This window comes from Phytophthora cinnamomi (assembly GCF_018691715.1).
Source record: "Phytophthora cinnamomi strain GKB4 chromosome Unknown Contig72, whole genome shotgun sequence".
Taxonomy (NCBI): Eukaryota; Oomycota; class Peronosporomycetes; order Peronosporales; family Peronosporaceae; genus Phytophthora; species Phytophthora cinnamomi.
In genome coordinates, this window is record NW_027151005.1 from 95431 (window position 1) to 119660 (window position 24230).

The following is a 24230-nucleotide window of genomic DNA, read 5'->3' on the forward strand; positions in this document are numbered from 1 at the left end:
GCGCAGCAATTCTATCCGCTTTCATCCGTTTGCGGTTTGTTTTATTTGCTAACGGTTTGTTCACGAGGTCCACTTCAACATCCACAGCCGTGAAAGGTTACATATCCCAAACTGCTTAGCCTTCCTTATGCGTTACGTCGCCCAGAGCCAACGCACGCGCGGCTGGCGTCGACGCCAGTTTGCTGGCGACAACAATGCAATAGTGCGCTTGAAGCAGGTGGAACTCCTCTAGCTCATCGAAAATCTCAAGCCTTTCTCGCCTAACAAAACCAACAGCAACACTATGCACGTCAAAATTTCTCTGCCATGCGCACAAAAAGTCAACTCAAGCACCACGTACTTGGCTCGCTCCGCCGGATCCAGGTAATGGTAATAGATCTTGTTCATATCCCAGCACTGCGCCACCTCGTAGCTGTGTTCTGTGAAACGCGCAATCTGCGCTTCGACCGTGGGGAAGTCGTGGATACTGAGCAGATCGCACCCGCGCGCCTTAATGTTGGCCATCATGACCTTCCCGAACGCGTCGTCAGGCAGGATCTGCTCGTACAGCGCGAAGCTCACGTCGTCAAAGTGGGACGCGGCCCAGGCCACCAACTGCGTGGAGAACTTGGCCTCCATGTAGATGAGCACGCACTCGGACACAAACAGCGTGGGCACGCTGCGGTCGATGCCTGCAGCCTCCAGTTTCGCCGTCGTGGCGTCCAGGTCCCTCAAGTCGCACGGCAGCAAGTGGTAGCCCGGCGCATTCAGCTCCGTGTAGCCCGACGACACGGCCGCCATGAAGTCTGCGGTGGCGCCGAGCCCCAGCAGCCCGTTGAGCGGCTTGCGGCGCTTGATGGCGCTCACCTTCTGCATGGTCACGTCGGGGAAGTCCAGCTCGAAGTACTCGCAGTCGGTCAGCAGCTGGGCGCTCTTGAGGCGAAAGAACATGGTGTCCAGCCCCGCGCCGAGGATCACCACCTGCGTCTTCTGCTGGGCGGCGCCCAGGAACTTGCGCACGAGCGACTCGACGGCGGCCACGCGGGCGAAGTAGCCGCGGTTGATGAGGGGCATGCGGCGCGACGGAGCCTTGACGAAGAACTGCGCGAACGGGTCCGCGTAGTAGCCCAGCTGGACGGCCGACAGCTTGCATAGCGACGCGTCGGACGCCGTCTCGCGCACGGCGCCGTCGTGCTCGGCGCTGCCGCCCACAGTCTGCTCCATGCTGATGATACCTTGGATGTGATGGCGTGTCACTAACGTGACTTACTTTTTAGTGACATGTGTCGTGTGGCGTGGCACATCACCTGTGCTAGGTACGACTGACGTAGCGTGTTGTTTCGCGCGGTTGTGCTGCTTTTTTGCTGTTTTAACGTCGATACAGTATCCTGGTCAAATGCGGCGAGAGGCTGGGCGGCATGCTGTCGCTTGTTGGTGTTTCGCTGGCGGGCCTTGCCCTGGATACCCAGGCTTCACCTTCGCTGGGCTTTCCAGGCCGCGCGCCGTGACGGCACGGCACGGCGTGCAACCACTTCGCTGGCTGGTGCTTGGTGGCTCACGGTCGCAGCAGTAAAGAAGCTGCTGAGATTCGTTCAGCGTCGATGCAGGAACATCAGCGTCTGCAATTAAGTTGTGGCGGTTTCCAGTGCAGTCCGCCGTCTGCAACGTTGCACCCGGTGCTTCTGTGGTTCTGTGGTGCCAGCAGCGAGACGGTCTCTCGCCGCCGCCTCGAACTGGCGCGACGCCAGCGTCTAGCAGAGCCACACGAAACTCAGCCCGGTCTGTCCTGCCACCCTCACGCTGGCCTTCCCAGCGGCGCCGCCATTGCTGCCCGTAATAAAACGCCGCGGCTCGATCAGCGCAATACCAAGCAACCTTTTCGATGTATCAACTGCATACAAGCGCGTTGATAGTCAGTCGCGACGAACCGACTACTCGCAATACAAAAAAGACGCGTGCATACACATGTACAGCAGTTTTGCGGCGTTTTGACGAGCCGGACGCGCTGAGAGTGGCACCGCCCGCCCCTCGTCGTCCTCCCGCGTCGCGACGTCGGAGGTGGTCGAGTCGATCCTCGGTCCCCCCTAATACAGCAACGCCGTCACACTTCGCAATCGACGCCAGCGGCCAGGAAGCACAGGCTCCTCCTGGGCGCGACAATCGGTAGGGAGCAGGCTTAACTGCATCGTGAACACACTCGCGGCCTCATCTCAGCGCTCACCTGCAGTCCAGGTTCAGGGGTCCAGCCGGAGACAGACAGACAGACAGACTCGGAGCGGCATCTGGTCACTCACTTGTCAACTCCACTTCACATCCGTCCTGGGAGAGCGACAAGGAGTGAACAGCAGCACAGCCATGGACCGCAGCAGTGGCAGGCTGCTGCTGGACTACCGCGCGTCCGAGCCCGTGCTCGTGGAGAGCGTGCGCTCGAGCCTGTCGGATGCGCCGCTGTCCAGGTCGCAGATCCAGCGGCCGTCCAAGCCCACGGCGGCTCCATGGAACCCGGGGCACGTGTCGCCGCAGCCGCGCCCGACCATGCGGCGCAAGCTCAAGCTGCCCGGTCGGTCCAGGAGCAAGCACGTGACCAAGCTGCCGCGCATGGACGAGGTGATCCCGCGCGTGGAGATCACGGACGCGCAGCAGGCGGCGATGCGCGAGCAGGCCGAGGGGCTCATTGCCGGCTGCCTGCTCAAGTCCAAGGCCGCGTGGAACGGCACCAAGCAGATCTTCGACGACCCCAAGCAGTGGAAGCTGCACAGCGCCAAGCCGCACCTCGCCGTGTACAAGCGGAAGGACCCGCACCGCCGCAGCGCCACGGCGCACCAGTTCGTAGCCTCCGGGAGGATCCCCGGCCTCACGCTGCAGGACGTCGAGTACGGCAAGTACAGCGACACGACGCTGGACGAGCGCTCCATCAGCGCCTACTTGTTCCGCGACTACTTCTTGGACGCGGCGGTGCTGCAGGTGCTGGAGACGCAGACGGAGGACGACCCGTTCCGCTTCTTCGGTATCAAGTGGATCGCGTTTGCGTCACCGAGCGGGCCAGCGAGGTTCTTCTCGCCTAGGGATCACGCCTACTACGAGTACGCCAAAACTGTAACCACAGAGGATGGGAACAAGGTGCTGGTCAAGGTCATGCAGTCGGTGGGGGACGATATCCTGCCTCCGCTGACACAGATCGTAGGTCAGGACAAGCCGAGCGACGGCGTGGACCCGTCAAAGCTTCGCTTCGTTCGAGGCCATATCTCCATTATCACCACGTACGCTTTCGACTCGAAAGTCAACGCCGTGAAGGTGTTTTCTGAAGGCTCACTGGACCCGGGAGGCCGGGCAAGTGCCTGGCTGGGCAGCGCCTTCCTCTCGCAATTCGCCCCACACGTTGTGCGCATTGAGTACTGCGCCGACATCAAGTACATCATGAAGCACGGCATGATCTTCCCACACCCGCCAGCAGCGCTGACCCATTCCCAGTCAGGACAAAGTCTCGGCCAGAGTCAAAGTACGATGAGCGGCTCGGAAGTCACGGCGCACGGCCCTGCTGCTCTACCACTGTCAGCTTCGCAAACCGGATTCCCGCCAACCTTTGAAATGGGACGCATGTCGATCAACCCTCAGCCGAGTTGGGTCCCAGACCACCAGCGGAAGGTGTGCTTTGTGTGCTTCAAAAGTTTCGGCATTGTTCGGCGCCACCGCCACCACTGCCGCATGTGTGGTGAGGTCATGTGCTCGCGTTGCATGATCACTCTTCCTCTTGTAGCCCCGCCGTCGTCAGCCTACCCAGATGCGGATGATGATGATGAAGGCGACAACAACGAGGGCGATGCTATCCGCCCTCGCCGCTCCCATCGTCACGGTCAGCAGCCGGAAGGACGTCCACTGAGTGTTTTGCTCAAGCAACCTGCCAAGAAGAGTCTAGAAGAGACCCGCCCCAACGGATACCCGGCCGTGAACAACGTGAAATTGTGCAAGAAGTGCATGTTCAACATCCGCCAGGAACGCAAGGGCACGATGAGGGGAGCCACCAACTTTTATGCTGCGCCCACCATGATCAAGCAATTTCCTCTGGTGCTGCAGGGCTCCCTGGCAGACAACATCGGGCTGCAGCCTGGACCGATGCGCGGCTTCTTCCCAGGCGGCAGATACGCTGCCGATGACGAACTCATCAATAATGCTCAACGTGGTGGCGAGGAGGACGACATTGAAGAGACGGACGAGGAGTACTCGGCTCGGGTCGAACGCATGCGGCAAATGCACATGGCGCGCGAGAAGAAGAAAAACTTGCGCCGCAGCATCCTTCTCTACGATGAAGACGACCTGAACAATGGAGGAGAGTCCCCTCCAGCGAGGCCAAGCCACCTTTTCAACGGAGGCAACACCAGCTTCAACTTCGACGATCTCCTCCTACCGACGCCCAAGCGTGACGAAGATGGCGAAGACGCGAACAGACTCAGCAACCGCGTCCGAACTGTGAGTTCCACAAATCAAAGTGATGCCATTCCTCCGACAGCTCCACGTCGACCATCAACCGTTGCCCGTCAATCGGAAAGCAGTTCAAAGCTCCGATCGATGTCGATTCCGGACCAACTGGAGCAGGTGGAGCGATCAATTGCGCAGCAGGAGGCGCTGATCCGTTCCATTACGGAACAACGCAGCAAAATGAATCGCTCTCCTGAAGACGACACCGCTGCGAGGACGACGGCAGTCACGACTGCCGGTGAAATGTCCTCCGAGGCGCGTTCGTCGTTGCTTTACCCGGCCTCGACCCAAACTGCGCCGACCCCCAGAGCCGACGCAGTGTTCACTCCACTCTCCATGCGGTCTTCGTAGAAATCATGTAGCATAAGAGCTCGACATTGGTGGCCAACAAACAAAATGCAAGAAGTTCTCGCCTAATGTGAAGCGTGAACACTCGCAATGCCGTAGCATGAACACATTGAGTCCCAATAAAATGTTCGTCTAACTCCTAAGCTCTAGTGCTGCCTTCAATACTCTTTAGACTTTTGGCGAGGATGCCGCTGCAAAAGCAGCGTCCTTCTTGCGCTCCTGCTCAATTGTGAACAGAATTCTCGCCTGATCAGCAAGCGAACTCTCCACTTGTGCGAGAGCTTGGCGGAGGTCTTGCAGTGGCTCATCAGTCTCACTGCACTTGTCGTCTTCGCTGTACAGCGACGTTGTGGACGAGGACGGTGATGGAACTTGTCGGTTTTGGTACAGAGCTTCATCCTGTAGATCACGCATTCGACGCAACACTTTTTCGGTGGCGCTGACTGTAGCTGTAGCTGCAGCGGCGCTAGCCGCGAGTTCATCTTCTTCGTCTTTCAGCTCAAACAGGCAGGTCGGGTCGAAGCCTGATGTGTGGCTGCTCATGCGGCCTTGGCTTCCTTCGGCTGCTGGCTTTGACTCGTCCACCTGCGTTGGGTAGAACTGGATGGACTCGTTGTCACAATCAACGTCGCTGGGGACGTCGTAGCGCTCCGAGTGACCACTGCTGTCGTGGCTGCTCTCATCCCGTTCCAGGAGCTCTTTCATCTGTACAGACGTCACAGATGAAGTAGCTGAAAGCGCGTGTGGCGACAAAATGACCACGCGCTCGTGGTTGGCAAAGCTGTCCAGCCCACCATCCTCTCCATTCCACTCCTGAGCATACGAACTAGGCCGCGCAAACATCGATGATCCGGGCCTCGAGTCGAAAGCGTAAGACCCCGGTCTCCGCTTCATCTCCGTGAGATCGTCCACACTCTCCGCATCGTCATCCATCATGAGCATCGGAAGGTCCTGCTCGGTGGCCTGGCCCAGGTCGTCATCATCAAGTCCATCGAGTTCCTCGACTTCCCGGTTGCCTGGAGTCCAGGTTTGAGGACGCACAGGGAATTTATCTTCAAAATCAAATTCGTCACCCTCCGCGACCTCAGCAGGAAGGGCTGCGCTGAAAGCCATTTCACTGTGCCTTCGCCGTTGAGGTGACTTGGTTTTCGACCTGTTGACTAGAGGAACGCTTTGCAGGCACCGAATGCATACCTTGGCCATCACCACGCACACCACTGACTCACCACCTAGCACGGCTGTCTCCAAAGGACCATTGACAGCCTTCCTAGCCTTGACCAGACTCTGACTCGCGTCAAACTCACCGCCCTTGCTTCCCTCTAGCTCGCCCTCTTCGATCACCTGGTTATCAAAGCTGCACGTCATAGTTTCGTCGAAGTTGGTGGGAGGGGGTTCCTTCTTGGCGTGCTTTGAATCCGTCATTGTCGATCCAATCGTTCCTCGCAAGCCCCTGAAACTTTGAGTAGCACGCACATTGACTCGATGCTGGAATGTGCACTCGCGACAAATGACTTCACCGCAAGCACGGCAGTGATGCTTGAAACGCCGCACGATGCGGAACTTTTTGTTGCACACCGAGCAACGAGGACGAAGCTCATCCGCCACCCACTCGTGGGCCATCTCGAGCGGTGGACCCATCGGAACCTTGCGTCTCCGAGACTTTTTCTTTTTCTTCTTCTTCTTCGACACCTTTGTCGGTGCTGCATCAGCACCAGTAATGGTGATTCCAGTCGACGATCCAGACGACCTGCCTACGGTGAACAGCGAGCGCTCCGTGCGCCAGAACGACTTGAGGAATTTGTACACAACACTGTCCGGCATGCTGCCCTTCATATGCAGACGGCCCTTTGCGCACACGTGGAGAAGCGGGTTCCTCGCTTCGTTTTCATCGTCCATCCAGTACACGAATGCAGCTTCAATGTGTCCACGCGTGAGACCGAAGTACGAGTCTTGGCCGCCGTAGCCTCGAATGTGGACGGACTGAGCCACTCGATACAGCATCCGGCGGCCTGTTTCCGGGTCCACGTGCGTGCCTAAATGCTCAAGGTAAACGAATTCGCGACTCGCCATCAGCGCCTGCATGGGGGAGCGCAGTGCCAGCCACTTGAGACCAAGGTACCAGAACGGATCCTCGAGTGTCGCTCCTTCGAGCGTCTGCAACACGCAGCAGTCGAGAGCCGCTTCTCCGTACACCTTCTTTTTCAACGCGCGCATCTCGCCAGTGTGCTCACTGTACAGCGTGTTCATGACGTCCTCGAGGGAGTTGGGTAGAACCGCGTGGGCCATAAAGTGCTGCCCACTCGCAGCTTCCAGCGGCACCGGAGCGAACGGTTGGAACGGCATCGCACTGCGAACAATGTCCGTCCCGTGGAAGCTCCCGAGGCTAGAGAGTCCCGGAACCGTGACGCGTGGGGTGGGCGGGGTCGACCGCTTATCGTCCTCTTCCTGCTGCTCTCCACTCTGCTGGTGCTGCAGCTGCAGCTGCACTCCGCGTCTGCTGTGGTTCCGCTTCTTCTTCGTCTTGGTCTGCCGCTTGGTCATGAAGCAGGCCGTGGGTCGAGCCGACAGCACCTTCCAGCCGTTGGAGACCGCGTGCTCGATGTTGGACCGTCCCCACGTCGGGCCGTCGCGGACCGTGTCCAGCGCTGCCTGCAGCGCATACCGACGGAGCTCCTCGTGCTGCGCCGGCGAGATGTTCAATTGAGGCAGCAGACTCTCGTCCACGGGGAAGAAGGACGAGGTGATGGCCACGCGCTTGCGCTGCTGGATCTCCATGGTGCCCGGGGTTTGTGCAGGGTGTTCGCGGAGCTGTTGTCGCCGTCGGAGCTCGCACCCGATGAATAGCCGAGGTCACCGCTGAGCTCGAAGGTGTCACCTCCACTAATTGAGACTGAGATTGACTAAGTGGAGACACTGGAGCTGGGTCTATAGGAGCGTGAAGCTGCCGTGCGGCCTCGTCACTCACTCAAAGTCACAGCTCGACGGCGAGCGGGAAAATGCGAGAGAGCTGATGAGGCCCGTGCGTGGCTGTCGCCGCCGCACTCGGATGGATGCGCTCTGGCAGGGAAGCCGCGTCTGTGGGTCCAGGCTGTGCACGCGCGCAACCGGAGGTGTCGACCAGAGCGAGGCGAAGGCAAGCCATGCCGGCGAAAACCGGCTCGCCATATGCAGGCGAGTCTCGACGCTACACTCGGGCCCAGCTTTGCCACGCACGTGCGGCTCGACTCCACGCTGGTCGAGTGCAACAACGGGCCCGCGTACGTGGCGGGCGGACACTTGTCCTCTCCATCTCAAGTGTCGAGGCTCGGGGAGTTGAGCCTCTGCTCACCGAGGAAGAGTGGCAAGGAGTCTCGCCTCCCTCACCTCACTGTGCATGTACATGTACCGAGGGTTTCGCCCCACGGACGTCGTAGAGGAGCTCTTCGGTTCAAATTGCTTGGAGTGGGGACTTGATTCACGGGATCACGGCAAGCGCAAAGCTATACACATGGACGGAGCCCATCCTTAGGCAGCGAGGAATGGCTGGAGGCGAGCTCTCGGCGCGGAGGTCCGCCGATGGTGTGACAGACCTGCGTCGAGCTAAAGCCAGGAAACCGAAAAGGGAAGCGATCGAAGAGCTCTGCAGGCTGCAGCGTCCCCTGATACATGTACCGAAAGCGTCTCGGGGGATTCCATGTTGCGAGCTTCACGTGTCCTGTCAAGCATGTGACACGAGCTTGACAGCAGAGAGCTAGTCGCGCTTGCAAGCATTTGACAGTCCTCTGTGACAAACGTCCAAGACAAACGGACCAACACAGTTGATGTAGCTGCTCCTGACTCTCAGGACCTGAGAGTAGCACCACGACGACACTCCAGATTCGGAAGCACGACAAGGTTCATGCTAGTTCTCCAATCCCAAGCGGTGTCTGTTGGACGTAGAGCAGGACAAGGCCAGGAGCATGAAGCGTTTTTGCTGCTTACGTTCGGGCTGCGGTACAAAATCAAAAACTGGTTGCAATGTAATTACCGTCGACGAGTCGAGGGCCCCCAGCTTGTTCGCTGGAACACAAGTGCGGGTGGCTTGGTTGGCTCGCGAGCAACACGCTGCCGGTGTTTCAGAAGCTTGCAAATTGCAATTTACGACCACCGCAAACAACACAGGACGCAGCGCCGCAGTTGGTGGCACCACACACCACCTTCAATCCCATTCGCCTCCTGCACTTCAACGTGCAGTGTGCAGTTGGTGCTTGGAATTTCTGAAGAGGACGTCGCTGCCTGAGCCGGGTACCGCACCTTGAGGCAACTCTTGATCGAGCACGTCATCAATGACTGCAATACCTGCACCAACAACACTCGTATCCACTCCTTCACCACGCTGTGCTGCGGGTGAACAACACAGCACAGCAGCGCAGAACACGACAACACGAGCAGAGCCAACCAACACCGGAGGATGTGAATGGACCATGTTTGCTTTTATCCGAAGCAAGCAGCCATCAGCCATACATAACAGCACACGCAGTCGACGCTCGCCACCATGAAGGTCACAGTGCTCGCACTGCAGCGCCGGTCGGTCGCCACACCATGAAAAAAAGAAGAACAAGACCGGCTTAGGCCTTCTTGGCCGTGAGCACGAGCGGGCCCACGTTGTCGCCCGTCTCCTTGTTGTGCTTCATGTGGGCACCGTCGCAGAACGGGAACTTCTTGGACTTCCAGCAGCGGCAGACCGTGCACTTGCCCTTCTCCTTGATCATGTCCTCCACGTCGGGCACCGCCACGAAGTCCACGACCTTCTCCTTCTCCAGCTGCACCTTGCGGTTCACGCGGCCGGGCTTGGTGCTGCCCTTGCCGGCGAAGAGCGACAGCCCCAGCACGAAGATGGTGATGAGCAGCGGCGCCAGGTACAGCCACTCGTCCTGCTTGAGCTTCAGGAAGCCCGAGAAGGTGCGCGGCAGCGGCAGCCCCTTGAGGTAGCGCGGCAGGTCCGACTGCGGCGAACAGGGCGTCAGAGATGCACCGTGGCGGCTACACGGAGGGACAAGGGGGACGCACCTTCAGGTACTTGCGGATGACGTCCATGGCGAGGGGATCGAGAGCTATTGGGGCGGAGAGAGCGAGTCGCGGAATGACGCGGCGACGGATCTCGGCCGCTGCAATGCGTTTGCTCCAAAGATGCGCAGACCACCAGAACGGCGCTGTGATTGGCGCAAAATATGGTGTAGCCATGTGCATATTTTCAGCAAATCACCAGAGGAAATAGATTGGCGTTGTGATTCGCTGAAACGCATCATAGATTTCGGCCAATCGCATCAAGACAGTGACGAAGCAGGTTGAAGCTATCGCTGTCACAGCTGCTGCTCTACTTCCTCTTGGAGATCTTGGTGTACTTGGACGCGCGCTTCTCAGTGGTGGTGGTGGTCGTCGTCGTGGAGCTGTAGGACGACGAAACGGCCGACGCCTTGGGCTTCTCCGGGATGGGCTCGCCCAGCAGCTTCTTCTCGGCGAACTCCAGCGCCCAGTCGTGGTTGTGCAGACGGAGGCTCACGCGCTCCTGCTTGTACACCTTGGGAGCGTCGAAGGCCATGTTCGGGCCGGCGTTCATGCCCATCTGCATCTGCATGGCCTTGGTGTCGTCGCTCGCTGCAAAAGACAAAAACATCACGCAAACACAACAGTGTCAGATCTTCGTCTTCGATGCTCCACGCAATCACTGAGCACAAGCTAGAAGTTGCGAGTCGTACCGCTCTGCTCGCCAAGGATGAGCGAGAGGAAGCCACGCATGCCAAAGCTCACGAGGAAGTACCATGACACCGACGACACGTAGGACACGTCCAGCGTGCTATGAAATTTAACAGCGACAAGAGGTGAGTTCGACGCAACCGACAATATATACCGGAGAATCTCCTTACTTGAGCTCAATGCCGCGCTGCAGCATCATCTTGAACTTCTGGGTCAGCGAGAATGGCACCTTGGCTGAAAGGGAGCAGTAAAAAAAAACCGATAAGTTTGCACGAAGATACACATCGAAACAATCTACTGCAGCAAGTACGCGGCAACGCACCGAGCACGAATCCGCCGAAGAAGTAGCTCATGAGACCCATCATGACGAAGTTGGACACCATGAAGGTCATGTTGCCCTTCATCATCTCCAGCATGCTGTTGGGGTTCATCATCTGGTTCATGGCCTCGCTCTTGACCTTCTCGCGCAGCGCGCCCTTCATGCCGTCCTTCTTCTGCGACGCCGTGAAGTAGTGCTGTCCACCCGCAACGCATCACACGTCAGCCCCGAGCCTGCGACCCACCACAGTGCACCCCCGTCCTGCAGCCCCCTCACCTTGCGCATGGCGAAGGCGTCAGGCGTGATGAACTTGGAGTTGATGCGCGTGATCTGCGCGCGCTTGACCGTGTTCCTGTCGCCGAAAGACCGGCGGTTAGTATCCCCAACATGCAATCTACCCCACCAAAGGTATGGCGGTGGACACCCCTGCGCTGAGAGGGGAAGCAGGGTCTCCGTGGCGCCACGTACATGGGCAGGAGCTGCTCGACGCTGGCCATCTTCTCGCTCTTGAGCAACAGCGTCACGTAGTGGCGCACCATGGCCGAGCACCCGAAGATGATGACCATGGGCAGCACCACCCAGTCGCGGATGCTCGGGTCCAGGATGATCTCCACCATGCTGCGCTCGATCGACTCGCAGGCTGACGCTCAGGTCTCTGAGCTCGCGGCCCCCTTGTCGGCGTTTGGCGGCGTCACGAGCTCCCCCTTCGTGCAACCTCGTCCTTCAAGCGACATTCACCCATTCGTGCAACCTCGTACTTCAAGCGACACAAACCATTCGTGCAACTTCAAACTTCAAGCAACATCCAAACCTTCGCGCAACCTCTTCTACCTTCGGACGACTTCGTGTATCCCAGTTGAAGTTTTCGCTGTCCGAGGAGAAAGAAGCCATGGCGCCCGACCACGGCAAGTACACGCTGGTGGCGGAGGACGAGGCGCCCAACGGCGCGCACACCACGCAGCGTCGTCTCGGGAGGAGCATGGCGGCTGTCGTGGGTGTTGCGCTGTGCGGCGCTGCCGCTGCCGTCGTGCTGCTGGCCGCGTCGGACGCGCTGCCATCGACGGCGCTGAGGACGCAGACGAGCGGCCGCGTCGTCGTCGTCGACAGGGTCGCGCCCTGGCCGACGGAGGGGAAGCAGTTCACGTTGAAGACGTACCCGGTGCTGGTCGAGGACGGCGGAGACCTGGTCGTGTCCTGGGAGGGGGAGGCGGCCGCCCCACTGACCAGCAGAGACTTCCTGACGCTGAGCTGCGGCCCCACGACTGGGGAAGGAGACTACCTGCTGAAGAAAGGGGTGAAGGAGACGGACGCAGACGACCACTCGGTCCGATTCTCAGGTAGGGCGAGGTAGATTGAGAGAGAGAGAGGTAGAGAGGTACGGGGGTGTTGAGGATACTTTTTTCTTTTTTGTTGCTGCAGAGCTGTACATGTTGAGGTGCAACTACACGGCCGTGTACTTCAACTACCAGGAAGACTCGGGGAAGTACAAGGCCATCGCAAAGGTGGAGGCGGGAATGAAGGAGCCTTTTGTGACGCCAAAGCATGGGCACTTGAGTCTGACGGACGACGAGACGGCCATGGCCGTCATGTTCAACACGGCGTCGTCCAAGACACCCATGGTGAAGTATGGGGAGAACCCGCAGGCTCTCAAGTACAACGCAACGGGGACGTCGACGACATACGGCGCGGATGATTTGTGAGTATTTTGTTTTTGCTGTGGAGGGGTTGGCTGACTGACTAAAGGTTGGTGTAGGTGCCACGCCCCTGCAAACGTTCTAGGCCAAAGGGCGTTCCGGGACCCTGGATTTATGCACACCGTCATTATGAAGGACTTGAAGCCCGACACTTACTACTATTACCAGTACGGGCACGCAGAGCATGGCTTGAGTCATGTGCGTCGTTTCAAGTCGCGGCCCCCAAAGAGCTCCAAGTACGCAAACTTTATCGCGTACGCGGATATGGGCACGTACGTTGAGCCTGGTTCCGCTTCAACTGCTGGGAGAGTATACGAAGACGTTGTGGGAGGTGGATATGATTCATTTCTGCTGCATTTTGGCGATATCAGGTACGATGGGCTATTTACGCTTTTGGTAAAGAGCAATCTTGATCTTACACAGTTTTAATGCTGCTTGACCATGTACAGCTATGCTCGATCGGTTGGGTATCTTTGGGATCAATTCTTCCATATGATTGAGCCTTACGCCACAAGACTGTACGTGTGCTCTCTAGGTTCAATCTTTGCGTGAAGTATGCTGTGCTTACACTTCGTGTTTAATGCCTACATTCGCGACCTCTGCAGACCCTATATGGTGGGCATTGGAAATCGTAAGTCTGATAAATTCATATTCATCCCTGTTGGAGATGGGCCCACCCGCATTTATAATTGTATCCTATACTACAGATGAGTACGACTACACTACTGGTGGGAAGCACGACCTAAGTGGAGGTATGCTTCCGTATGGAGGCAGCTTTAACCCGTCCTGGGGAAATTTTGGCATCGATTCGGCTGGAGAATGTGGAGTACCTATGCACCACCGGTGGCACGGTAATTCGCTGCGTATTACTACATCTATTGTGTGACCCAGTGCGCTAATTTGACTGATATTTGTATTGACAGCCCCCAAGACAGGAAATTGGATTTACTGGTACAGCTTCGACTACGGCGGCATCCACATCATTCAAATGTCGACCGAGCACAACTGGACCCGAGGATCCGAGCAGTACGAATGGCTTCAGCACGATTTGGAGCAGGTGGATCGCAGCGTAACCCCGTGGGTGGTGCTTACGGCGCATCGCATGATGGTCTGTCACGCTAGAATGTATTCATTGGGGGTCAATTCATAACTCGGTTTCTTTTTCATTCCAGTACACAACCCAGATGAACATCGAACCCGATATGAAGGTGTCCTACAAGTTTCAGGAGGAAGTCGAAAACCTGATTTACAATCACCGCGTGAACTTGATGATGGTATGTTGGAATAGTAGTGAATACAGTACGCTGATTGAGATATTAATTATTGCCAACTATTCGCGCGCAGGTTGGCCATGAGCATGCGTACGAGCGTAGCTGCCCCCTGTATCGCAAGAAGTGTGTTGCTGATGGAAAGGGCACCGTGCATGTTGTGGTGGGCTCGGCCGGTTATCCACTGGGGACGGAAGACTTCTCTTCAAAATATGGGAACTGGAGTCTCCGTCACGTCAACGACTACGGATATCTTCGCATTGCTTCCAGCCCGGAGGACATGCGTGTCCAGTTCGTGCTCAACAAGAATGGCAACGTCTACGACGAATTCACCATTGAACCGTGGGAGTAGTGGGGCAAGTACTGCCTGAGTGAGGATAGTCAAGGTGGCTGGCTGGAGACAGGATTATCTGCAGCCTTTATATTTAGCTTTTTGCTTGTCAATGCAGGTTACTTCGGTCACAATGCATTGCTGCTGTTGTTTTTGTTGTAAGGTATGGACGTGGTTAGATCTTTGACGAGAGGCGCAGACAGCATCGTAGCGACACCTGAGCATGATGATACGCTGCAGTGTTTTCCACCTTCGGTAATTGCTGCAGCGCTCCCGTTGCCATTACCATCGATCAAGAAGCCCCACAAGCTCACACCCATCGAAAAGAAGGAGCGTGATCACCTACGCATGAAGGAGCAATCCCTGCGGCGCAAACAGGCAATTAAGGACCAGTACGATCACGCTAAGCGATTCGCTCGAGAAAAGCTGTCAGCTTCAACTTGGCATCAACAGGAGAGAATGGAGGAAGAACTGGTACTTCGACGTTTGGAGCGTGATGTGGTGGATGCTCAGCGCTCTCATCCTGCAGCTGCGGGATATACGTTCGATCACGTGACACCAACTGCAGCAAGAGTCTCACCGGTGTTCAATTCGTTTTCGCATGCGTTATGCCCCCCATCTCAAGCTTCCCGTTTACAGCTAAAATCTCGCTCGGGGTTTCAGCGGACAACCAACATACCGACTGAAGCAGAGTACATCCACCCAGCTTGCCTTGGATACGCCATGTCAAGACACGATGATAGCAGTTGCATCTCGCCCGTGTTCTTCTTTACAGGTTTTACGAAGATACCTCTGGATAAAGTTGTTATGAAACAAGACGATGTTGACTCGGACGAGTCTGACGAAGAGGATCAGCGGGATACCATGTTCGACGCGATGCTGGAATTGGGTGGGGGCCTCGAACTCTCCGATGCTGCAAAGGCACGTCAGCTAGAAAACCAACGCCGCCTTGAAGCCGCCATTGCTGCGCGAGAGTTATATTCTATGCCCTTCGGTATTGCTGAAAAAGGTGGTAAAGTCTCGACGGAATCGCCAATGTGCTTAGTTTGCAAGAAAAATGTGGTCACAGCTGGATGTCCGGGATGTTTTACGTTTTCCAGCAAGAAATATCTGGAAGTTGAAGCGTTCAAAGCTACTCAACGAATTAAGACGCCGATGACAGCCTTGCAGGAACAGGAAGAGCTACGAGCTCGACACAAGTCTTTACAGAGGCAGATCATTATTCCACCTTTGCTGCCTAAACTTCACCAGTCACTTCCAGATGTGTTCGCTCAGCAAGCCAATGTGCAGGAAGACGAAAAGAGCTTTTACTCGAGTGTTCTCCCTGACTTCAGAGCAATCCGTATGCATCGAGCACTGTGTGTAAAACGCTTGCTTTCTCTCTGCTATGCTTGCATCCAATTGACCGGTCGTATTGCTTTCATTTCCCCACAGCTCGAACAAATTTATCACACTTCACGTCAAGAGCTTGCCCATCGGCCAGGTACGCTCTGTTAATTCCTCAATGGGTTTGTTGGCCTCCATTCACGCTACAAACTGCTTCATCAGCTGATTTCCTTGCGCGTGGACCTCAAGAGCTCGGTGTCGTATCTGTACGAGCTATATCGTGCGAATACGGAGCTACCCAATCGACCTCTGCACTTGCTGCTGCCAACAACGCACGGCCTGTTTTACCTCGATGAACACATTGCCTCAGCGACATACACACGAAATGGGGTCGTGAACGGAGAGCTTCTCCTTGAAGATTTTAACCTGCAGAAATCTACACCTCCGTCACGAAGTGACCGCGTTGATGCTACCAACGATAATAACAACAGCAGCGAATTCTTGCTGTTCGCAGTGGCGATTCTACACCCTCAGAGTACCCCGCATCTCATTCTGAACTACGTGCAGCAGAATTTCTACTTCAAGCCCCCGGAGAATCGGTCGTTGAGCCCGTTAGTGATATCCATGGATAATATCAACAATGACCGTGGTGGTTTGCCACAGTGGACTCGCCTTGTTCCAGCCACATTCTTACTCCCCAAGGCGGTGGACCAGGACCCTTTTCAACTCCAGATTCGACCGCACATACACGCCATGCATGTGTTCGCGAAAACAAACTACGCGATTGTTGCTGCGGAACAACGTGAAGAGCGCGAACGGATGCTACTGCTAGCCCACCAAGAAGCCAAAGCTGCCAAGCTCGCACTGAAGAAAAAGCTTCGTGACCAACAAACCCCCTCCGTCTCAAACAACGTTCGCCGTGCATTGGCGTACTTCGAGTTCGTTTGCGAGAACACAAGCAACCCACGTCAGCCTCGAGTCGCCGAGGAGCGACTTGACAAGCTGTGGCAGCTCATGCAACTGCTGGAAGAGTGGAAGATCATGAAAGGCGGTCGCTTGATGGACGCTGAGCGCTCAGACGTGATGCTGTCGCTGTTGCAAGAGCTCAAGGAGACTGCAGCCTCAGCATTCATCCAGATGCTGCACGGCGCCAAGAGCCTCAAGACCGACAAAGGTGGAGGGACATTGCCATACCCCGTGCTTTGTCTCGACGGTGGCGGCACACCAAGAAAGCTCGTCTTGAGGCTAGGCACGAGAATGGGAGTCACGCAGCAAGACGACTACGACTACGGCATGGTGCTCGACCTGGAACATGATTTCGACGCGCTGGAGCGAGCGGAACCACGGATGCTCAAGCGAGGCTACACGAAAAGAGTCGTCGCTGGCCAAGAACCACAAGACAGTCAGCAGCAGCAAGCGGTTGAAGCGTGGGTGGACGTGGAGTGGCGAGCCAAGGGCAAAGGCTCCTCAACCCTGGCTCTGCTGGTCTCAAGCTCCGACCTGTTGTCGCCTCCGTTCCACCGAATTAAGTGGACGCTGATCGTGAAGGCGTACAAGCTGGCGCTGAAGCGCGTCGCCTTCGTCAACTCCAAGCTGGACGAGTTCAACTGCCTGGCCAAGGTGCTGCAGAGTCCTGAAGCCGTCCTGAGCAAGTCGCAGCTCGCCAAGTGGCAGGCGGACGTGGACGTCTTCTTCTCCTCCTTGCACGACAACACCGCGTTGGCACGCGCAGTGCAGCGAGTGCTGAGCAAGAAGGGCGTCTCGGTCCTGAAGCGCCGGGCTCAGGCGCGCCGCAAGCAGCTGCGCGACCGCGAGCAGGAGCTGCAGCGGCTCAGGGAGCTGCAGCTTGAGCGCGAGCGCCCGAAACTGACGGTCGCGCAGCAGCTCAAGGTCGCGTTCATCAAGGAGCGCGCCCCGAAGCTGCGCGAGGCACTGGAGCTCACCCCGGCGGAGAAGCTCGGGGCCAAGACTGGCGAGATACTGGGCAGGGCGGCGTCGGGCGTGGCGAGGGCCGCGCGCAAGGCCAAGAAGGAGTACGCGGTGCGCACGCTGTGACGTAACAGAGCCAAGGAGGCTTCATTAATTATTAGGGGCTGCCTGTCGAGGCTGCAGTGCTGCGCGGGGCTTGGATCTCGACACGGACGCCGTCTATCGGCTCAGTCCTCAGTCCTTGTGGCCGGCGTCGCCCTGCTCCTGCTCCGCGTGCGCCGCCCGCCGGTCCAAGTTGCGCTTCACCAGCACGCCGAAGCCGCGCGTCACGTCGGCCAGCGCGAAGGCCGTGACCAGCACCAGGCCGCCCGTCACCGTCTTGTGCAGGATGTCCGCCACCTTGCTCGAGCCCGCCATGTCGTCTGTGTCAATTGGTGGGAGGCGCTTCTATTGGGAAGTGAGAGGCGCCTGCCTGACCAGGGGTCAGACACCCCCCGTCGTACTCGGTATCGTCTTGGAGGAGGAAACCCGTTGAAGTGGATAAAACTTCAAAATCTGCCAACATTTGCGTTTCCGACGTGGGAACTTGACGCTGCGTGCTGCCGGGAGAGCTGAAGGGCATCTCCGCGTGCTTAGTGTACCAGCGTACAACCCGGATCTCAAGGCGAGCGCGGCGAAACGCAAGAGTGTGAAGTATTTCAAGATCTACCGCTGGAACCCGGAGGCTAAGGCGAAGCCGCACGAGCTGACATATCCCGTGGATTTGAACGAGTGCGACCCGATGGTGCTGGATGCGTTGTTGAAGATCAAGAGCGAACAGGACCCGACGCTGGCGCTTCGTCGCTCGTGCCGTGAGGCCATCTGCGGCTCGTGCTCGATGAACATCGACGGCGGGAACACGCTTGCTTGTGTGAGTCCCATCAGCAAAAGCAGTAAGGAAGTGGTTCGGATCTACCCGCTTCCGCACATGTTCGTCATCCGCGACCTCGTGACATATTTGAGCAACTTCTACGACCAGTATGCGTCGATCAAGACGTGGCTGCACTTGGTCAAGCCGAAGGGCGTTGAAGTGGAGCACATGCAATCCATCGAGGACCGCAAGAGACTGGACGGGCTCTACGAGTGCATCCTGTGTGCGTGCTGCAGCTCGGCGTGTCCGAGAGTCAGGACAAGTATCTGGGTCCGGCGACGCTCCTGCAGGCGTTCCGCTGGATCGAAGACTCGCGCGACGACCACACGGAGCAGCGGCTGCGCTCGCTGGACGACGCGTTCAAGCTCTACCGCTGCCACACCATCATGAGCTGCACGCACGCGTGCCCGAAAGGACTAAACCCGGCGCAGGCGATCCGCAAGATCATGGGCAGGCTCAACGAGCTGCACAGCCACAACGAATAAACGAAAAGGCAACTATTAGCTTAGCGAGGGCGGAATACCTGCAATAACGTATGAAAATGGAGTTCGATAGCGCGGTCTGCGTGGCTATGCACCCGGAAACGGTCGAACCACCGGAACCACTCGATAAAGTCCGAAACAATGATGGGTGCTGGGCCTCTAGGAATTTGATTCGAGAAGCTCAACAACAAGTTTCACAGGTGACCACCATTCCTCAGTTTGGTGTGGCGCACCCCACGGCGGTGCGCCACTCAGAGCCGCCCAGGCCCCCATTGCAAGTTCCCCCGGCGCCACCCAGAGCCACAGAACTGACGCGTGAACATGGCGGCGAGATTCCTCAACCGCGTGGCCAGCCTCGGCGCGACCGTCGGCATCGGCGGCTTCTGCCTCCAGGAGTGCATCTACGACGGTGCGTGATGTCCCTACCTGTCTGCGTAGCTGCCGCAGACGTGAAGTTGCGGAGAGAGAGATAGAGGGCAATCTCGTTCACTGTGCTGACATTTCCTGCTCTGTCGCTATTGCCCTTTGCAGTGGACGGTGGCCACCGCGCCGTCATCTTCGACCGTAAGGACGGTATCCTGGACAAGTCGGTGGGCGAGGGCACGCACTTCAAGATCCCGTTCTTCCAGTACCCGACGATCCTGGACGTGCGCTCCAACTACCGCCTCATCAGCTCGCGCACGGGCACCAAGGACCTGCAGAACGTCAACATCTCGCTGCGTTGCCTGTACCGGCCGAACGCTGATAAGCTGTCACACATCTACGCCGAGTACGGCGCCGACTACGCCGACCGTATCCTGCCGTCCGTGGGCAACGAGGTGCTCAAGTCCATCGTGGCCCAGTACGACGCCGTGGAGCTGCTGGCCCGCCGTGACCAGGTGTCGCAGCAGATCGCCAAGGAGATGAACGACCGCTGCCGCAACTTCTACTTGCTGCTGGACGACGTGTCGCTCACGCACCTCGAGTACGGCCCGGAGTTCACGCGCGCCGTCGAGCAGAAGCAGGTGGCCCAGCAGGACGCCGAGCGCCAGAAGTTCGTGGTCATGCGCTCCGAGCAGGAGCGTAAGGCGACGGTCATCAAGGCCGAGGGTGAGTCCGAGGCCGCCCGTCTGGTGTCCGACGCCGTCGCCAAGAGCGGCTCCGGCTTCATCGAGGTGCAGCGTATCGACGCCGCCCGCGAGATCGCCGAGACGCTCGCCAAGTCGCGCAACGTCACGTACCTGCCCAACCAGGAGGGCGGCAACGGCGGCGTGCTGCTCGGCCTGCAGTAAGCGGAGCAGCGTCCCCATGCCTCGCGCTTCGCTTTTGGATGGATCTTTGATTCCAGGCTAGTGTTGAAAGGGTTTGCGTCCGCCGTGGGGTTGCTGCCAGGCGTCCGTAGGGTATTGGTGCTAGAAAGTAGGAGAACAGGACGCGCGGTAAAGCAATACAGCGGATGCAGACACTTGATATTGTGCGTTTAACGTCCAAAGCTCATTTTAACGTCATCACCACACAGTGGCTCTTCAACTGTCGTACCTCAACGTTTAGCGAGCAGGTCGCTCTGCCCAGCTCCGCTCTCTCCAACTGTAGTGCGCACTCCACTCCGGCCATCACTCACCAAGTTGCCGCTTGAAGCCCATGGCGGCTCGCTCGGACGCCGAGTGGCGGCGGTTCTTCGCGCTGTGCAGCGAGCTGCGCGCCGTGAAGACCTCCAAGGGCGTGTCGGGCGCCGTGGAGAAGCTGCAGAGCTTCCTGACCGACGACCGCGCGCGCCAGCTCGTGCACCGCTGGCGCAGCTGGGGCTTCCTGCTCAACTGCCTGCTGCACGTGCTGCGCGAGGAGATGCGCGCGTACCTGAACGTGGGCCGCAAGCGCAAGGCGTCGACGCGCCCCAAGATGCCGCAGCTGCGCTACTGGCACTACCTGCGCACGGAGCTGGAGACGGCGCACGCGGCGAACGACGGGCCCCTGCTGCACCTGGACCCGAACGGCCGCGACTGCATCTGCCAGCTCTTCGCCTTCTCGGTGGCCGTCATCGACCGCCGCGCCGCCGTCGAGTTCGAGCGCAGCTTCGAGTCGCAGGTGGACAAGGAGGGCTGGCTCACGGTCGAGGTGCTCGTGCAGTTCCGCGTGTACTGCGCCGTGCTGGACTACAAGGACTGGGAGAACATGCTGGAGGTGGCGATCGGGAGCATCTCCCCCTCGCTGGATAGGGACCTGGTCGGGGACAAGGCCACCGCAGCCACGCGGGCCCGCGTCATCCGCTTCCTGGTCAAGAACTGCCCCTTCGACCTCACGGAGCGCGACGCGGAGCGCCACGTGCTGCTGGGCGTCGTGCAGGAGATCGAGAACTGGTTCGAAGCAGCCAAGAGCGAAACGATGGAGAAGGACGCGGACAGCTTGCTGCTCGTGATCGCCTCCACGCTGATGGAGACGCTCACGGACCTCATGAAGACATACTTCGGCTCGATGGGGCCCTACATGTTGAAGCGCGGGGTCACGGTGCTGGAGTTCATTGTCATCTCGAACAAGGCCAGGAAGAACGGGCTGCGGGGAGCCCCGGCAGAGTTCGTGATGCAGTTTTTGAGATTGTACCAGCATAATGTGGCTGCGGAGCCCGACTTCTGCTTTCTCCCCCCGGCGAAGCTGCTGCGCGAGATGAAGAAGCTGGCCCATGTGGCGATGGGCGCGGAGGAGATTAACCTCTTGATGACACATTTTAATTCAGCGCGAGAACAGCGATTGGGAAACGCGCTCGGTATTGATGACCAAGGGATTCGGCACTTGGCTTGCACGGCAGATATCATTTTTTACCACGACTGCTTGGTGTCGGAGTGCATGCAGAGCAGCGGCGTCTTGACGCAAGAAGAAGACTTATTTGACCCCGTTGTTCTCGGCAGCAAACGTCCGAGGTCTATCTCAACGGTGCTGGCATGGGAGACTGTCATTGACCAGTTTTTAGAAAGCCCGCGGACGGACACGCAGTACATGACAGCAACCAGCTCGGCGTCACCTGCATCCCAACGACATTCATCGACTGTATCCTATTTATCTAGAAATTCGTCCCAGGTTCAGCGAACTGAAGCAAAACAGACAAGTGACTCCGGCTCGTGGTTACTCTTGCTCTTGTCCATTTTAAGTCGCCACGGAGATTACTACATGATGAATCGTATAGGGGACTTGATAATGGTTATGCAGAAGCTTGCAGATATGTTAGTCGTCAAAGAGATGGGCAAGTGGCAAGCGCTGACGTTGCAAATATTGATTCAAATGGCTGCTCTCTCAGCACGGCATCGCGAAAAGTGTGGGGACAACTTCATCGATCATTGGGTGAATGTATGGCACAACTTACTTCAGCCTGAGTTTCCGTACACTCGTGTTACGGAAGGAATTGGATTGGCGCGGGGGCAAGCGGGCGATGCAGTGCTTACGTTAATTAACTGCTGCATTTCGTTTAGGCTCGTGCCCCTAGATACAATCGAAGGAAGCAGTCCAGATCTATGGAATTTGCCAGCATTTCGACAGCCGAGTTCAGACACCCCAGTGGCACGCGGCGATAACATGAGACCTTACGCTAGAACGTCAATGGCCTCCATCTGCACTTTACTTTCACTTCTTCGCCATGTGCAATTACCGGTTGAAGCTGACGCTAATACAACCGCGTCGCAAGGATATGACTCTCAAATTTTTGGAGAAGAAGTATTTGAAAGAGAGCGTGAATCGGTGCAGTCTAGACTCCTTCGATCATTGTTCGAGCATATTCGTGCACAGGTATTTCGACGAAACACAATGCTAGCGGGTGGGATATCCAGGTCATTCACGAAAGTTGATTGGCAAACAGAGATATCCACGATGGTCTACGCGTCTGCCTTTCAGTCATTCTTTGGGCCAAGGACATGTGAACAATTGGACATCAAGGAAATGATTTTCACTCCGGAGTTGATTCGTAAACTATCTGCAACCGATGTGATTGATTGTGATAGTTATATTACGGGGGAGGAACTTAACGGCTTTGGGGTGGCTTTTTGTATGCTTGAGTGTGGGCTTGATCATCTATCAGTTCCTTTCCCACTATCAACTGGAGTCAGACCGGCGGCCTTCGCTCCACCGATTCAAGCTCTTGTAAGTGGGAACGTCGGCACCGGGGGTCCGTGCTGGTACGATGGGGTTAACTCGTGCGGAGAGAAGCTTGACGACCATTTCGAACGGCTTGCAACTCCGATTGGCCTTTTGCGTGAACTGATCCCACGGCAAGAAACACACCACTTACTAGGTCGTGATAGTTTTTGCCCGAACGGCTACGCCCAATCTATTTCGATAGAAAGAGCGGCAACGCTGCAGACAGAAATCGTCAACCTATTCTCTGACTTACTGTCGGAAATATCTAGCAGGTTACCCTCGGATGGGTGCAATCCAGTTAAAGGGTTGCGAGTGCTTGCTAACTCGCTTGACGTAAGGTTTTTGACCGAGCGTTTAGTGGGTCTTCTCATTTGCAGCCCTAGATCTCACGACATGTTATTCTTGTTCCTTTTTGTAGGTTGGCCTTATCCTCGCTGCGCTTTACGCAGATGAAGAGGGATTGCGGTCAGAAAACGCTTTGGGGAACGAGGGTCGGTTGTGTGTGCTTCCGTTATTGAAGCAATACTTCGAGATTGTTGCAAACTATCTGAAGCCAAGCGTGATCAAGCAAACCCAACTAAGCCAATCAATGTCTGAGAGCGTGATACATATACTGCGGAGGCTTCATACGATCATCTTGGTGTCCCAAGGAAGGAAAACACTAGAGAAGTGCCGTCATCCGTCAGCAGATCCTATTGATCTACGTACACCCCCAGACCTTCGCCCATCAATCAGAGCTATTGTGAACATGCTGGAGGAGTCGCTTGCTTGCTTTAGCGGCGGTGGTGACACGCCAGTAGAGTCTCCAACGCCTGCGCTGCCACGCTCGCGGACAGGATTTAGCTCGCTTCGCGGCACCTCGCGCTGGGAGTCTACGTCAAGTCGGCCGCCCGCTACTCTGCACCAAGGCCAGTCAGCACATAGAGAATGGGATGCCATGGATGATGGGTACGTCTTTTTTTCCAGAGCTGACGTCGTCACGAACTCTTCTGCTAACACAATGTCGACCTAACTTTCGTTCCCACTAGAGAGGAAGATGACATCGCGCGTGACCGCCCTCCCAATCGTGTGCTCCAAAAGAGCATTGCATTATGGTGTTTCCGCGTGATTTTGCTTCTCAAAAAAGATAGTGGCCTCTCGCCGGTGAAGAAATATGTGCAGGCAATCCAGTTTGACCCTGATTTCGTGCTGGCAGTAGCTGTTCTATTATGTGGTGTGACCGGTTCTGACAGCCTGGAAGCGTTTGTCAAGTTGATCGATTACGCTGCAGAGGAAGGCATGCGAGAAAATCGGACACTTTCAACTACGCGAGGTGGAAACTCTAGAGCAGGAATATTTCTCGCACAAGTGTT

At 57.1% G+C, this 24230-nt stretch overlaps 11 protein-coding genes across 14 annotated transcripts; 6 read left to right on the forward strand and 5 right to left on the reverse strand.

Moving 5' to 3' along the window:
• Positions 1-115: 115 nt before the first annotated feature.
• On the reverse strand, positions 116-1203 carry IUM83_19154 (Leucine carboxyl methyltransferase; the record flags this gene model as incomplete). 2 transcript variants are annotated; one of them, XM_067944190.1, is made up of 2 exons in its annotated part: positions 116-260; positions 341-1203. In XM_067944190.1, the coding sequence occupies 2 exons, from the start codon at positions 1201-1203 to the stop codon at positions 116-118; spliced, it is 1008 nt and encodes a 335-aa protein (XP_067785965.1). The 2 variants fall into 2 exon arrangements, with proteins under 2 accessions (XP_067785965.1, XP_067785966.1); XM_067944189.1 differs by having other exon boundaries at positions 116-281.
• Positions 1204-2334: 1131 nt separating this feature from the next.
• On the forward strand, positions 2335-4806 carry IUM83_19155 (1-phosphatidylinositol 3-phosphate 5-kinase; the record flags this gene model as incomplete). Of its 2 annotated transcripts, XM_067944191.1 has the most annotated exons (2): positions 2335-4446; positions 4632-4652. In XM_067944191.1, 2 exons carry the CDS (start codon positions 2335-2337, stop codon positions 4650-4652), a joined length of 2133 nt encoding a protein of 710 aa, XP_067785967.1. The 2 variants fall into 2 exon arrangements, with proteins under 2 accessions (XP_067785967.1, XP_067785968.1); XM_067944192.1 differs by having other exon boundaries at positions 2335-4806.
• Positions 4807-4971: 165 nt separating this feature from the next.
• IUM83_19156 (Myosinlike protein) lies at positions 4972-7578 on the reverse strand (the record flags this gene model as incomplete). The annotated part of the gene is made up of 1 exon (XM_067944193.1): positions 4972-7578. One exon carries the CDS (start codon positions 7576-7578, stop codon positions 4972-4974), a length of 2607 nt encoding a protein of 868 aa, XP_067785963.1.
• A 1811-nt stretch (positions 7579-9389) lies between these two features.
• On the reverse strand, positions 9390-9858 carry IUM83_19157 (zinc finger CDGSH domain-containing protein 1; the record flags this gene model as incomplete). The annotated part of the gene is made up of 2 exons (XM_067944194.1): positions 9390-9767; positions 9832-9858. 2 exons carry the CDS (start codon positions 9856-9858, stop codon positions 9390-9392), a joined length of 405 nt encoding a protein of 134 aa, XP_067785964.1.
• A 280-nt stretch (positions 9859-10138) lies between these two features.
• Positions 10139-11454, reverse strand: IUM83_19158 (er membrane protein complex subunit 3-like; the record flags this gene model as incomplete). 2 transcript variants are annotated; one of them, XM_067944195.1, is made up of 6 exons in its annotated part: positions 10139-10419; positions 10521-10618; positions 10689-10752; positions 10841-11012; positions 11114-11189; positions 11306-11454. In XM_067944195.1, 6 exons carry the CDS (start codon positions 11452-11454, stop codon positions 10139-10141), a joined length of 840 nt encoding a protein of 279 aa, XP_067785970.1. The 2 variants fall into 2 exon arrangements, with proteins under 2 accessions (XP_067785970.1, XP_067785969.1); XM_067944196.1 differs by having other exon boundaries at positions 10841-11033.
• A 272-nt stretch (positions 11455-11726) lies between these two features.
• Positions 11727-14151, forward strand: IUM83_19159 (putative calcineurin-like phosphoesterase; the record flags this gene model as incomplete). Its single annotated transcript, XM_067944197.1, has 9 exons — positions 11727-12174; positions 12257-12533; positions 12591-12902; positions 12981-13049; positions 13137-13162; positions 13239-13382; positions 13455-13639; positions 13704-13805; positions 13876-14151. 9 exons carry the CDS (start codon positions 11727-11729, stop codon positions 14149-14151), a joined length of 1839 nt encoding a protein of 612 aa, XP_067785971.1.
• A 2058-nt stretch (positions 14152-16209) lies between these two features.
• On the forward strand, positions 16210-17511 carry IUM83_19160 (uncharacterized protein; the record flags this gene model as incomplete). Its single annotated transcript, XM_067944198.1, has 1 exon — positions 16210-17511. One exon carries the CDS (start codon positions 16210-16212, stop codon positions 17509-17511), a length of 1302 nt encoding a protein of 433 aa, XP_067785986.1.
• A 108-nt stretch (positions 17512-17619) lies between these two features.
• IUM83_19161 (uncharacterized protein) lies at positions 17620-17950 on the reverse strand (the record flags this gene model as incomplete). The annotated part of the gene is made up of 2 exons (XM_067944199.1): positions 17620-17807; positions 17863-17950. 2 exons carry the CDS (start codon positions 17948-17950, stop codon positions 17620-17622), a joined length of 276 nt encoding a protein of 91 aa, XP_067785985.1.
• A 27-nt stretch (positions 17951-17977) lies between these two features.
• On the forward strand, positions 17978-18780 carry IUM83_19162 (succinate dehydrogenase [ubiquinone] iron-sulfur subunit, mitochondrial; the record flags this gene model as incomplete). Its single annotated transcript, XM_067944200.1, has 2 exons — positions 17978-18454; positions 18532-18780. 2 exons carry the CDS (start codon positions 17978-17980, stop codon positions 18778-18780), a joined length of 726 nt encoding a protein of 241 aa, XP_067785984.1.
• Positions 18781-19098: 318 nt separating this feature from the next.
• Positions 19099-20048, forward strand: IUM83_19163 (putative prohibitin; the record flags this gene model as incomplete). Its single annotated transcript, XM_067944201.1, has 2 exons — positions 19099-19186; positions 19309-20048. The coding sequence occupies 2 exons, from the start codon at positions 19099-19101 to the stop codon at positions 20046-20048; spliced, it is 828 nt and encodes a 275-aa protein (XP_067785952.1).
• Positions 20049-20397: 349 nt separating this feature from the next.
• Positions 20398-23986, forward strand: IUM83_19164 (phosphatidylinositol kinase (PIK-5); the record flags this gene model as incomplete). Its single annotated transcript, XM_067944202.1, has 5 exons — positions 20398-21664; positions 23151-23211; positions 23297-23369; positions 23715-23826; positions 23907-23986. 5 exons carry the CDS (start codon positions 20398-20400, stop codon positions 23984-23986), a joined length of 1593 nt encoding a protein of 530 aa, XP_067785989.1.
• Positions 23987-24230: the final 244 nt, after the last annotated feature.